Source organism: Lissotriton helveticus, chromosome 4_1 (assembly GCF_964261635.1).
Source record: "Lissotriton helveticus chromosome 4_1, aLisHel1.1, whole genome shotgun sequence".
NCBI lineage: Eukaryota > Metazoa > Chordata > Amphibia > Caudata > Salamandridae > Lissotriton > Lissotriton helveticus.
In genome coordinates this window covers 21528192-21542681 of record NC_136063.1, presented here as the reverse complement: position 1 = coordinate 21542681, position 14490 = coordinate 21528192, and the positions used below count along the sequence as shown (strand labels likewise).

General features: G+C 42.2%; 1 protein-coding gene across 1 annotated transcript in view; it reads right to left on the bottom strand.

The window, feature by feature from the left end:
* The window catches only part of LOC144827826 (phospholipase A2 inhibitor gamma subunit B-like), a 47545-nt gene that overhangs the window by 14342 nt on the left and 18713 nt on the right, over window positions 1-14490 (bottom strand). The window contains exon 3 of the mRNA XM_078685991.1: window positions 1108-1257. Within this exon, the coding sequence (XP_078542117.1) occupies window positions 1108-1257 (150 nt within the window). The remainder of the gene's footprint in view (window positions 1-1107; window positions 1258-14490) is intronic.

The following is a 14490-nucleotide window of genomic DNA, read 5'->3' as shown; positions in this document are numbered from 1 at the left end:
GTGGCCTTCTGGCAGTAGGAACTGAACGTTCACCATACAGCAGGTGGCTTACTATACTTGAGATCTGCAACACACACACATTGGAGGAGCAAAACTGACAGGTGGGGGGTGTGTGTAATTCTAAGGAAGGGGTAACCATATCCCTTAAACGCTTTAGCAGCTGAGTCAATTCTCTTTATCAGGCTGAAAATGAGCCTGATGACCTGGTTGTAGTACAGAGCAGCAGCAGCTATTTGGATACTGAGAAACTCAAGTTCCAAGGGTCAGATTTATCAAACTTTGATGCTGCGCCGAGCAGTCACCCTTGCATTATGGTGCAGGGGTGCCTGCGTTGGAGGTAGGATTGTTTTTGTGCATAAGGAGACACCTTTGGAGGTGTCATCTCTTTGTCAGTCTGCTGCAGAATGGAACACATGTGGAAAGAAAAAATAATGAGGAAAAATAAAGATGTTTATTCCTATTTTGCCTCCTACGGAAAGCTGTACACATTCGAAGAATTCCCGGGTTTACCAGACTTGGTATATCTAGGAATGAACCACAATCCATGGCTGGATGCATTGAAACATCCATGCTCCACACAAGGAACGCCTCCATAGGGCAGAGTTGAGCAAGTGACTTGCATCCGGTCGCATCACTCCAGATTTACCAAGCAATGCAGAGCCATGCAAGGTGGCCTTGTGTTACTTGGTGAATCTGACTTAAGGATTCCGTTGCCCTTGCAACACCATGCACGCTGCAGGGGCAATGAAATCCAATTGTAGATCTGGCCTCAAGTATCCTTGAGTCCATTTTGCAAACTCTCTGGTCATTTTAAATCTTACTTTTGGTTTAGTTTGCCTCTAACCCTGTACAGAACGCCATCGCTTTTTTGTATAGGTTTTTGATATACAAATACCACATCTTCCGGGTATATTTGGAGAATGTGACATGATTTCTACTTTGAATTTGATGGAACCGAGCACACTGAAGACATTCAGGTAGATTATAAATAAAAAATGGAAATTAATTAGCTTGAACATCATTTAGTTTGAAAGAAAGGACCAAAAACTAAGAAGATTGGTACAGTAGGATATATATATCATACTTAGAAAAATCAGTTTCTCTCACCAGGTATGACTGCTTTTCCAGAGGAGCTGCGGCAAGTGTTCTGCTCCCCAGTGCACTGAACTTCTCCAGTCGTTATGCAGGGGTCCGAGGACTGGTCGGTAAAACACTCGTCACACGTATATCCATTGGGGGTCCTATCCAGAGCAGGCACTGAAATAACACAGAACAGAAATTGAGAAACCTAATGTGTTCAGAAATGGGCGCTAAGTCATGGCTAAATTCTCCCACCCTAACAACAGTAGCATTAAACACTGCACTTTGTATGAAAATAAAATAAATGTTATGTTCAACTCATGATGCACAGAATTTATTGACTTAATTTTTGCCATGAATAGAAATTCTCTTCCATTGACTGCTGTAGAATAGTGTGTGTTTTGGTCACTCACTAGACCTGTACATTGTGTCACTCATTTACAAGAGTTCAGCACCATCGCAGCGTATCTTTTCATGACTCTCTGGTGGCACAGGCCTCTCAATCATATCTATGAGGCGTGGCTCTGCATGACTCTCTGGTGGCACAGGCCTCTCAATCATATCTATGAGGCGTGGCTTTGCATGGCGGCATAGATATAGAGAAAAGTGCTGCCTTGCCTCACTTTACATCAAGGAGGCCTTCCATGGGTGTTGCTGTGGGTGTTGCCACTCAACACCCATGGAATTTGACGATGCTCCAGATTTACAAAATCACATAAACCTGGAGCAGCACCAAAAAAATGCCTCTCCAGAGTAGGTGTAATGAGGAGAAATGCTGACATTTCTCCTCATCCTATCCGCTTTCAATGTCTGCAGCCTTCTGCAGCACACTTAGAATGAGTAAAATGCCTCTTTTGATTGTTTTTGTGCATGAAGGTGCCACTCCTAGCATAAAAAAAGAGACACGCTTGTACCATGGTGCAAGGGTGCCTGTTTTGTCACCCGTGGGTGCTAGCTGAAAGGAGAGAAACGTGCCATATCTTTTAAATTTGGTACATTCCTTCCCTTTCGAATTGGCATAGAGCAGCACAGCAGAATGACATGAGCTGTTGTCCTTTGCCAAATCTTTGTAAATGAGGCCCCGTATTCTCCATGTCTGGGAGACTTGAGGAAACAATACACCTGCATATCAGCCATACTCCAGAGTGCAATGTACCCTTGGGTTTCAAGGGTACCCTTAGCCGAAGGGGATAATATTAGGCTGCATGCCTTAGCATGTATTCTGGCTCCAAACTCTACTGCAAGATTCTTGCTTTTAAATATTGACTTAGTTCTTTGCAAACAAACTTTTACAATTTTAACGTTGGTTGGGGTAAATAACTATGAAGATGTACTGCTTACCTGGAGTTTGAATCTGAGCTCGTTATTGCCCGCACATCACACAGATTTCACATGTTGCAGATGCTTCCTTCATTTTATCTCGCACTTTGCATTTTTTTCCCTCCCCTTCTAGGAGGAGGATGGCTCACTCTGAGCTGCCATCTTTATGCGGCAGCGCTCTTGTGATTGGCAGGCACCAGTATTTAATGGGCCTTCCACTGAGGATGTGCAGCCGATGCATGCAGCGGGTGCGCCCCTTGTGAGCCCAAAGCATGCCAAAGGCAAGACCGTCTGCACCCGTCCATGCCAGAAATGCAACCAGCACCAGCCAAGCTGCCCAATCTCCCCCAGTTATCTGTATGCCCTCTGATCTTCTCAAATCACTTAACACGGCCGGGAAATGTAACTGCTATTTTATACCCCATAAAATCAAAAGCATACTTACATGTCTAAAATGTGGAAACAAACTGAGAATTGTTTAGACTAGCCCTTTGATACCTGCTTGCTCTCTTTGAAAACATGCCCAACACATCAATGAGATGATCACTGACTTACAACTTAATTTTCTATTTATTACTGGGACATGGCTTAAGGAATGGTGTAACCCTAACATCACATTAGTACCTATTCTCAATTATACCTTCTGTAGAGTAGACAGAAATGAAACAAAGGGAGGAGAGCTGGTCATTATTTATCCTGAGTCTTTGCAATGTATAAACCTTCACCTCTCCTCCCTGAAAGGACCAGAAATGATGGGTTTGTGTTTCAAAATGAATGGCTCCTTCTCTTTTGTAGGAGTCCTGATCGACCGACCCCCTGGCATCATTTTCGAATTCCTGGAAACTTTAGGTGGTGCGTTAGGCTACCTTATGATCAGGTATTCAAATTTTACTCTTATAGACAATATTAATCTCCATTTAGAATGCCAAACAAACAATCCTGGAGGAGATAACCTCATTGAAACATTAGAAACTCCTGGACTTCACCAATTGGTCTCAGTCCCTGCCCACCAGGCCTGTCACACCATCGATGGAGTATGTTCACATTTTACTTCTCTAACAGTCAGCACCCCGGAGACCCAAGTCTGGTCGGACTATATGCTGATTCCATCCAACATTAACCTCCCACGTTTAAACTACCCCTCTAATAAAAAAACATTTCTATTACCGAGCCGTAAATGGGTTAAGATACTAGCTAACCCAGCATTGCCTCATTTGGCAAGAGATACCCTACCCACTGTATCAGGTAATACCTTAGATGACACCACTGCAAGTATAAGGGTGATTAGTGATGAACTAGCCCCTGTAGAGCAAGCTACACATAAACAAAAAAACACAATGTCAGCACCCTGGTATATGCATACACTAGCAGAACTCCACCTCCAGTGTATATAACTGAAACGGAGATGGAGAAGGCGATACAGTGAAGATGAACTGATACTCTTCATATGAAGCAGAAAAAACTACCATCTACAAATTAAGCTAGCGAAAAAGAGTATTTCTCAATAAAAATCTTAGATGCTTGAAATTATCAGAAAATGATTTTCACAGTGGGAAAATCCTTTACTAAACCAAAACTGTTAGTTAGGACATCACAGATGTTATGTGACCAGATCTTCTTTCAACAAAAAATTCTTACCATCGAAAAAAGGAATGTAACGCTTCACACACAAAGCCGCTAGATGTAAACTCTGATCCTACCTTCATAGGACCATCCTTCCAGGCCTCTGAGAAAATCTCACTGGATCACTCATGTCAAGCCACCATTGCTTGAAATCGGGAGCCCCCTTTGACGCATGCCCCCCTGTGGTTCTTCACTTTGGTAGACATTGCTAATCCAGTAAATAACAAAGTAGAGACAAACGAATTGCCCCAACACCTCGTATCTTAATAATACAACTATTTCAACAAGACCAAATGTAAATTCAATAGACCTGGTCAGGTACTTTTATTTATACCTATCACTCATATTTTTTATACTTTTTTTGGGAGATCTTATTTTTTAGGCAAAAGAAGATATACATTTATAACATAATATAACAAGCTGAGCAATTTTCACAAAGACCATACATGAACAAATACATCCAATTAACACAAAACATTAAACATTAAGAATTCATTTCATCAATGATTATAACTCAAGTACTTTTTTTTAAAGACAAAGCAATGCAACGTTGAATCACAAGAGTAAAACAATATATATTTGTTCCCAATAAATCAATGAATGATAAAGTTAACTCTTGTTGGTGTTCACACCAGGGGGTCATGATGGGAGTCGCACACCCCTCGCTTTCACACCAGAGTCTGTGCAGAGCACAACGCTAGGGTCACGACTCCAAATCTTTAAAAAAAAAAAAACCCAGATTGCACCAGTAATTTATATTCATCCTGGGGACCCCAGGGCCTATCCACTTCATTGGAGACTGTGGGGGGAGTCCCAATGCCCCCACGGTCCCGTCAGCTCCACACGTCCTGCGAGAGTCGGCATTGCTTCTCCACACGGGGAGCTGCTGACATGCAGTTCCCCGTGTGGAAAAGCAATCAGATGTTGGAAGAGAGAGCAGGTTTCCCTGCTCTCTCTTCCAAAATCGAAACCAGAGTTTGTTACGGTAGGGCAGGAGACATGCTCCTGACCTACCATAGCAAACAGCAGTGTCCTGGGGTGGGCACCCTGGGACACTGCCGGAGCCGGCCCTGGGGGGTGGTGGTCCCCATTGCCATCACTGGCTCCAGGAGGGGGGCCTGCAGCCACCCTCATAACTTTTACAAATCCCCAGGAAGTTGGTGATCCCTGGGGCTCGTAGGTCCAAAAAGGACCCCCGCATTTTTACAGTTAGTGCCCTGGGGAGGTGTTGGTCCCTGGTGCTTGTGGGAGGCCATTACAGGCCCCTGCTTTACATTCTTCTAATCCCCCAAGGACCTGGCCCACCCGGGGGGTTAAGAGTAAAAAAGTGAGGAAACCCACACTTTGTTTTCTTTCATTTTTGTCCAGACCCGCGCACCCAGTGCGCATTCTGCAGTTCTTTGGGCCCTAGGGGTCCTTGTAGGACCCCCTGAGTAGACCTAGGGGGTCAGGATGTTTCTACCCTGCCTCTTTTTCTTATTTCTCACTTTTGTTTCCCTGTTTTCTTCTGACTTGTTTCTACCGAATGTTATGTTATGTTATGTTAATTGATTTGTTAAGCGCATCTGTTACCCGAGGGTGTCCTGGCGCTATCTGCTGTCCCTAAGGAGAAGTAGGGTGCACAATCATAGACATAGATCTAGAATAACCAGGTTTTAAGCATTTTTCTGAACTGGAGTAGTTCGGTACAGCATCTCAGATGAACGGGGAGCTGGTTCCAAAGTTTTGCTGCCCCAACCACAAATCTCTTACCCCCCCACCGAGCCTTCTTCACCAATGGCACTTTTACCAGTCTTTGCCCTGATGAACGCAAAGATCTAGATGGTGAGTACCATTGCAAGTGATCTTGGAGATAAAGTGGACCCTGCTTCTGAAGAGATTTAAAGACAAGACATAAAGCTTTAAAATGTATCCGTTGTCTTACCGGCAACCAGTGCAGTCTACGAATTTCGCTAGAGATGGGGGAGAATTTGGGTATGCCAGAAATCAACCTGGCAGCTGTGTTCTGCAGCAACTGTAACCTCTGCAACAACCTCTCTTGGATGTTTAAATAGAGGCTGTTGCAGTAATCAAGTCTTGACATGACAAGCGCAGTAACCACCGTCTGCCGACTCTCCTTGGGCACAAGGGGGAGAATTTTCTTAGTGGTTCTAATAGTGTACATCGTGGAAGATACCACCGCATTTATTTGTTTTCTCATATCCAATCTGTCATCTAGATGGATTCCCAGGTTCTTCACCTGTGGGGAGGGAACCGGTAGAGGACCCAGGGAGTTTGGCCAGCATTTTGGTGTCCAGATACTGATGTCATTAAAAAAGAGGATGACCTCAGTTTTGTCTGAATTTAATTTTAGACAATTGCTGGTCATCCATAGTCCAACTGCTTCCATACAATCATGTAACTTGTGGCTAACTGCTCCTTCTAATCCAGGGAGGAGGGATACCACTATCTGCGTATCGTCGGCATAAGATGTAAGCTGGAACCCGTAAGATCTTATCAATGGGGCCAGGGACGATACGTACACATTAAATAAGGTTGGACTTAGTGATGATCCCTGAGGGACCCCACAAGGCAGTTGGAATGGAGTTGAACAGAACTCTCCAAGGGCTACTATCTGCTTCCGCTCAGACAGGAAAGATTTTAGAACCTTCCAAGCAGCTATTTTTACTCCGCAGGCTGACAAACGGTCCATCAACAATGAGTGATGGACCGTGTCAAACGCTGCGGAGAGATCAAGCATGATCATTGCAGCTTTACCTCCCTGATCTAACGTTTTCCTTATCTCATCAGTTGATTTAAGGAGAGCCGTTTCTGTACTATGACCCTCCCGGAAGCCATATTGCGTACGGTCAAGCACCTCCGCCTCATATAAGTAGCTACTCAGATATTTGTTAATCCATTTTTCCAGCATTTTGGCTGGAAAGGGTAGCCGAGAGATGGGCCTGAAGTTACGAACATCTGTGGGGTCCAAGTTATCGAATCACAAGATGGCTGCTAACACTTCCTGGTTTGGAGTGTTGACAGCCTATTAGAATAAAGCTTGAGGGTCGGCGGATCCCCCGCGCCTCTAAATATCAAAACTTTTATTATATTTATTTATTTATTTATTTTATTTATTTATTTAAAAGGGTTTATATAGCGCTACTGGACCCAAGAGTAAGAGATCGCTTTACAAGATAGGTTAACACATCAATAAACAAAATTAACATAGTGTAGTTTACTCACATAGGATAAGGCATTTGAGTCAAACGAGAGAAAGAGGAAAAAGTAACTTGATTTTCTCAGCTACTAAACAGATTAACACCATTTAAAAGAAGGTCTCTTTCTGAGCTAAGGACTACCTCTGTGCAAAATTTGGTGTAATTCTGTTCAGCAGTTTCAGATATAATTGTGTGTAAAGTTTCCTGTGGGAAATTCTTTTCCGACCTCTATTTTTTTAATTTCTCAGGAACTACTGAACTGATTTACACCATTTAAAAAAAGGTCTCTTCCGGAAGCAAGGGCTACCTTTTGTGCCAATTTGTGTCGGCCCACGCTTGCCGAATCACTCCAAAACTTTCAAGATAGGAGCTGACCAGTGTCCCCTGCTACTTTTGAAAATTAGATATTGGGAAAAGAAAAAATGTTTTTGGAATAGAAACAAGGTCCTAACTATAACTACCTACTGGCGACTGCCAGTAGGTAATAGGTATATATATGAAGGCACTCAGGGGCATAATTTAAAACCTTTATTCACAGACGCGTTTCAGCATTCAGCTTTCTTCAGTGCTAAAAGGTATCAACATCATGTGCACAGCGTTACGTTTTTTAAATAGGAATTTGTCTCTCCTGATTGGCGCTCTTACGATGTGGCAATTAAAACAGGACTTGCGATGTATGCTTCATGTTACCGCCATACTTGAAGGGTAATGTTTCAATTTTAAAAGATGTTCTCCATTACCATACCAGTTCAAAAAGTCTTTAATGATGCTTACTTATTGGCGGTTCTTATGGAAATTCAGTCCGTTGCGATTTCTGTAACCACATGAACGCTGTGCGTGATTTGCCCCTCACCAAGCCTCTTTCCAGTCAGGATGCGGCCGCAGGTAGCGGTACATGAAGGCACACCTTGAATTTGAATAATTCACGAACTCTGGTCGATGGGAGAGATAGATATAGAGGGAGAGACAGAGAGGGAGAGAGGGAGAGACAGAAACAGAGAGAGACATGGAGGGAGAGACAGAGAGAGAGAGACAGAGAAGGAGAGACAGAGGGAGAAGCAGAGAGTAAGAGACACAGAGTGTGAGACAGATAGGGAGAGACAGAGGGGGTGAGACAGAGAGGGAGCGACAGAGGGAGAGACAGAGAGGGAGATACAAAGAGAGAGACAGACAGAAAGACAGAGGGAGAGACAGAGAGGGAGATACAAAGAGAGAGACAGACAGAAAGACAGAGGGAGAGACAGACAGACAGACAGATAGATAGATAGATAGATAGATAGATAGATAGATAGATAGATAGATAGATAGATAGATAGATAGATAGAACTAGGTAGATATATACACTCACTCCCTTTCACACACTCACTCACAAAAATGCAAACAACAACAACTTCAGAATTATTTTTTTCTTATCTTGATTCCTCCCTTGGTGACTCATTGTAGCAGCAGAATACAATCCTTCAGAGTACACTGAACTAGCAATGCATGATTTCGAAATTGCAAACAAGGAGCCAGACAGAGCAGAAGACCTGCAGCAAGCATCCCTTCATGTTCCAATAGCGCTGGATTTCACTCCTGTTGTCCTGTGTCTCTCTTCATTGGTCTCAGGGATACTCTACTCAGTGCCTGAAAGCCCCATTTCAGCAAATATTCTGGTGTACCTGAGTTATGCACAGTATGTCTGCTAAATCAAATGCATTGTACCTGTGTGAGTGGACTGTAGTTGGGTTACATCCCTCATACATACTCACTCTAGACTTCTCTCTACAAAGTTTAAGTCTAATTCATTAGATGACTTGTGGCTCAGCTCCTTCCTCCTCCAGTAATCAGGAGACTGGAAAGGCCAAGGGGACAGACCTGTGCTTTGTCAGTGTTCATGAAAGTTGTGTTCTCATGAGCACTGCTAACATTAACTGAATAGGAGTCCGGCCAGAAGCCAGGGTACTATTGGTGTCTCCAGGTGGCACTTTAGGACTCTGAAACCCACATTGATGAGCTGCCAATATTCTCATCCTATGAGGACCATTTTGGGGCCTGTAGCAGCTGGTCCTCTGATCATGCCTGGGAAAGTTGGTATCTCTTTCCCCCTTTTCCCCAAAGGTTGTCGAGATTTCTGTTTTTTGAGGTGCATGATTCTCTATGAAAGCCCTTAAAATGTACACTTAATGTGGTGACCAGTACTCACCACTAAATGTTTACTTTATTGGGGAAGAAAATTAGATAGGGAGGAATGGTACCTTCTGACTCACTTTGAAGAAAACCTTACATTTGAAAAAACCTTATCTATGGGCCAATCCTTTGAGAACATGTTTGATGGTAATGAGGATGCTGTTAGGAAGAGTACTTTCTCATGATCTTTACTCCGCAATATATGATTACCCTGACAAGACATTTTATAGAGTCAAACTATGTGAAAGTTGATGTTATTGGCCTGTGTGTTGTACTTTGATTTACAACCAGCAGAGGTTTGAATTCTCTTGATTTTGGTGTTATCTGTTGGGGCAAGGACGAGTGACTTAGAGTGATGAACATTATCGGTGAGAAATCGTAGCACTTGCTAAGTGAAGTACAGGTATTTTTCAAGCTCTAGCACTTACATTTTCAGTTTCAGTTTATTTTTTTTTATGATTTTGGAACTCAAAAGAGATCCACATAAAAAGAGAAAAAAAAGTGAAGAATACATTCTCAAACAGTAAAATATGATTTACAAATGCACTAAATATTATAAAATATCAGATAAAATCAATATTAATAATCATGACATCCATATAAAGTTTTATTACATATCTAAAAAACACTTAAAAAAGTTAAAAATCCTATGACAAAACATTTAATTTGGTGGATTATAGATAGCGTCTATTAATGCAGAGGCAGAAAGAATGGATAATTGTAGATAGATTGGCCTCATCCATCTACGTCGATATGATAAAGAGCACATCAGTAACATCCTGGATGGAATTATTACACAAATTACAGACTGGCGAGAAACCGTACCATTTAGATAATACATTATTTAGTGGAAGAGAACCCTGCCTCAATAATAGCCAAAAACGGCGCACTCAATGTGGAAGGTTCCAAGTGATATAAGATTGTACTTCATTTATCAAACAAGAGTCAATAGCTGGATGAATGCCTCTCTTTAGAGTACGGACTTACCTGTCCATAGTGAAACTTAATTTTCAGGTGGCCTGTTTCAATATGGCCTTTAATTGATATGGTGACAAAGTAAAAAGTACAGATTCGTCCAATTGAAGCAAGTCAACCGCAATTCTAATTTTTTTTACAATTAATGATTGCTCATTTAAGGTTCCTAGTAATTCTTTCCGAATGAAAGATCTTAATGTACCAGGATCACCCTTTACAAGGCTTGTAACCCATCGCACTATCCCTGCAAGACCCTGTACCCAATTACTTTGCAAGCCAAATTCCAACCTGAGTGCGGCTACAGGACAAGCAGAGTTAACAGAGGCTAGGTTCCATAAAATTTTACCTTCTGTTATATTTAAAAAGCCCCATTTTTCTGAGTAAAGTAATTCAATACCATACAACAGGGAAGCGGGAATTTTAGCACGAAATACCTCTAATAGGAGTGCAAAGTGACTTCTTCCTGTGGATCTATAGAGGGAAGCTAGACTTTTCCCCTGTGTTTTTGCTTTATGGATATTATTTTCTATATGAGCTTTATCACTTAAATTTCCGCACACCGTTTTTCCCAGGAAGACGTATAATTTTACCAATTCGAGTTTTTGTCCACCCACAGACCAAGCAAAATTCCCATACTTCAACTTTTTCCTTCCATGCATACAAATTACTTTACTTTTAGATACATTTATCTTTAGGCAATGGGCCTCTGCATATTCATTTAATACCTGCAGACGACTATTTAATCCCCTCGGTGTTAGATCCAATATTAATATGTCGTCAGCATAAAGTAAACAGACAATCGATTTTCCCCCCAGTAGTGGGGCGATACCTTCACTTAGAGACAGGGCATAAGGGAGGTCAGATATATATAGGGAGAATACAAGAGGGGCCAATAAACATCCTTGTTTTAATCCGTTTATTGTAGGGATAGCTTTGGAGAGACCTCTTTCCCCTCCCATCAAGACTCTACACCAAGTCTCAGTATGGAGAGCACAGACTAACTCCAGGAGGATGGCCGGCATGCCAAGGTCCGACAGTTTTCTCCACAGCAAGAGACGATCTACTTTATCAAATGCTGTGGAGAAGTCTATAAATGCTGTGTACACTTTTCCTCCTCTGACTTTAACATATTTTTCATTTATTACCTGTAATGCTGTTAAATTATCCATAGTTCCATGCTTTGACCAAAATCCGGTTTGTTCAAAGGGTAAGATTTTACCCATGTCAACCCAGTCATTAATTTGCATCAAGAGGCATTTGGCAAACACTTTACCCACAGCATCTAAAAGTACAATTTGTCGGTAGTTATGTGGAACATCTCGGTCTCCCTTTTTGAAAAGGGGGACTAATATACTCCGCTTCCAAGACGGGAAAACCGTTTTCTTCATATAGCAGTAACTAAACACCGGGTAAAGGATTTTACTCCACATTGTACTATTTTGTTTCAAAATTGTAATTGGGAGCTCATCCGGGCCCATCGCCCTGGAGGATCGCATCCCCTTGATGGCCAATTCAATATCTTTTTCAGATGGCGATCCATACGATCAGAGGTCTTCATTTACTCCACTACAATCAATTACAGTTCCATTACTTGCATATCGGTTCTGAATATAGGCAACCCATTTATGCTCCTTAATAGCAACTGGAAGTGGTCTTGATCTTACTCCACATCTCTCCCCGATGAGAGACCAAAACGTTCTTACTTGACCTTTCAACACTGCTTCTCTCAGTTTGATCCAAATGCTATCTTCCCTCTCTTTTCTCATCTTAACCTTCACCCTAGTCGTCCTCCTCTTTAATAGTGAGATTCTATGATATCTGTCAGAGGAGTGGGTCAAGTATAGTTCTCTAATTCATTTATTTATTTCAATATTTAACAGACGTAGAGATCTGGGAATTACTTTAGTGTTACTTTTTTGATTCGACTTCTTTGCAATAGCAATCACCGTATTCATAAAGTCATCAAACATTTGATTTCTGACCCATTCCAGTTAAACAAATTCTCCACAGCGGCCTCTAAAATACTTTCCAAACCCCAGATTGCCCTTGTATCCCAATAGCATCTCCCTGATTTCTTACCAAAACCAACAGATTCACTGTTTAGTGACCATGGATCGCTCAGTATGGGATTTAAGTTTACAGTGAGATTTAGTACTTTATGGTCACTGTGGAGAGTATCGGAGACCTTAAGATCTTTCAAAAGGAAGAAGGAGGCACTTCCCACTATCACATAGTCTAACATGGAGTCACTGCTGTTCGATTTACAGGTACAGTTCGCCGGTGTATCTGAGGGCAGTCTTCCATTGGCTATAATGCCATCAACTTTTAGTAATTCATCAAGGAGCAATTTCCCTCTCTTATTCGTCCTAATATTTTGTGGAAAGAGTGCTTGTGGAATCTGCAAGGATTCTACCGTTTCCTTATTTCTGAATATGTCCAGATTAAGATTGGATATTTTACAGTTAAGATCCCCTAACAAAACTCTATGAGGGGAAGGTTCTACTTCATTGGCTTTCTTAATCTATAAAAAGACAGTCTTCAGGAGTACGTCGTGACAGGCGTCCGGCGGAATATAAGCATTTATCAAGATCAATGGCTTACATTTTGCAATGTTATCAGGATTGTACAATGTTATTGTCAGAAAAAGGTTGCTAGGATCTATGTAATAATCATAATTCCATTTTATCTTATTTGACAGCAGGCATGCCACCCCCCCCCTTGCATGTCCTCTCCTGGATGGAATTGCTATACCATCTAGAGTGAAATAATCCTTACATAATAATTCCTCTGTACACCAAGTCTCCTGAAAACAAATCACATTTGCATCTAATGTATATACATATTGCAAAATCCCCCTACTATTCTTTATACCATTGCAAGTGATCTTGGAGATAAAGTGGACCCTGCTTCTGAAGAGATTTAAAGACAAGACATAAAGCTTTAAAATGTATCCGTTGTCTTACCGGCAACCAGTGCAGTCTACGAATTTCGCTAGAGATGGGGGAGAATTTGGGTATGCCAGAAATCAACCTGGCAGCTGTGTTCTGCAGCAACTGTAACCTCTGCAACAACCTCTCTTGGATGTTTAAATAGAGGCTGTTGCAGTAATCAAGTCTTGACATGACAAGCGCAGTAACCACCGTCTGCCGACTCTCCTTGGGCACAAGGGGGAGAATTTTCTTAGTGGTTCTAATAGTGTACATCGTGGAAGATACCACCGCATTTATTTGTTTTCTCATATCCAATCTGTCATCTAGATGGATTCCCAGGTTCTTCACCTGTGGGGAGGGAACCGGTAGAGGACCCAGGGAGTTTGGCCAGCATTTTGGTGTCCAGATACTGATGTCATTACAAAAGAGGATGACCTCAGTTTTGTCTGAATTTAATTTTAGACAATTGCTGGTCATCCATAGTCCAACTGCTTCCATACAATCATGTAACTTGTGGCTAACTGCTCCTTCTAATCCAGGGAGGAGGGATACCACTATCTGCGTATCGTCGGCATAAGATGTAAGCTGGAACCCGTAAGATCTTATCAATGGGGCCAGGGACGATACGTACACATTAAATAAGGTTGGACTTAGTGATGATCCCTGAGGGACCCCACAAGGCAGTTGGAATGGAGTTGAACAGAACTCTCCAAGGGCTACTATCTGCTTCCGCTCAGACAGGAAAGATTTTAGAACCTTCCAAGCAGCGTTTTTTACTCCGCAGGCTGACAAACGGTCCATCAACAATGAGTGATGGACCGTGTCAAACGCTGCGGAGAGATCAAGCATGATCATTGCAGCTTTACCTCCCTGATCTAACGTTTTCCTTATCTCATCAGTTGATTTAAGGAGAGCCGTTTCTGTACTATGACCCTCCCGGAAGCCATATTGCGTACGGTCAAGCACCTCCGCCTCATATAAGTAGCTACTCAGATATTTGTTAATCCATTTTTCCAGCATTTTGGCTGGAAAGGGTAGCCGAGAGATGGGCCTGAAGTTACGAACATCTGTGGGGTCCAAGTTATCGAATCACAAGATGGCTGCTAACACTTCCTGGTTTGGAGTGTTGACAGCCTATTAGAATAAAGCTTGAGGGTCGGCGGATCCCCCGCGCCTCTAAATATCAAAACTTT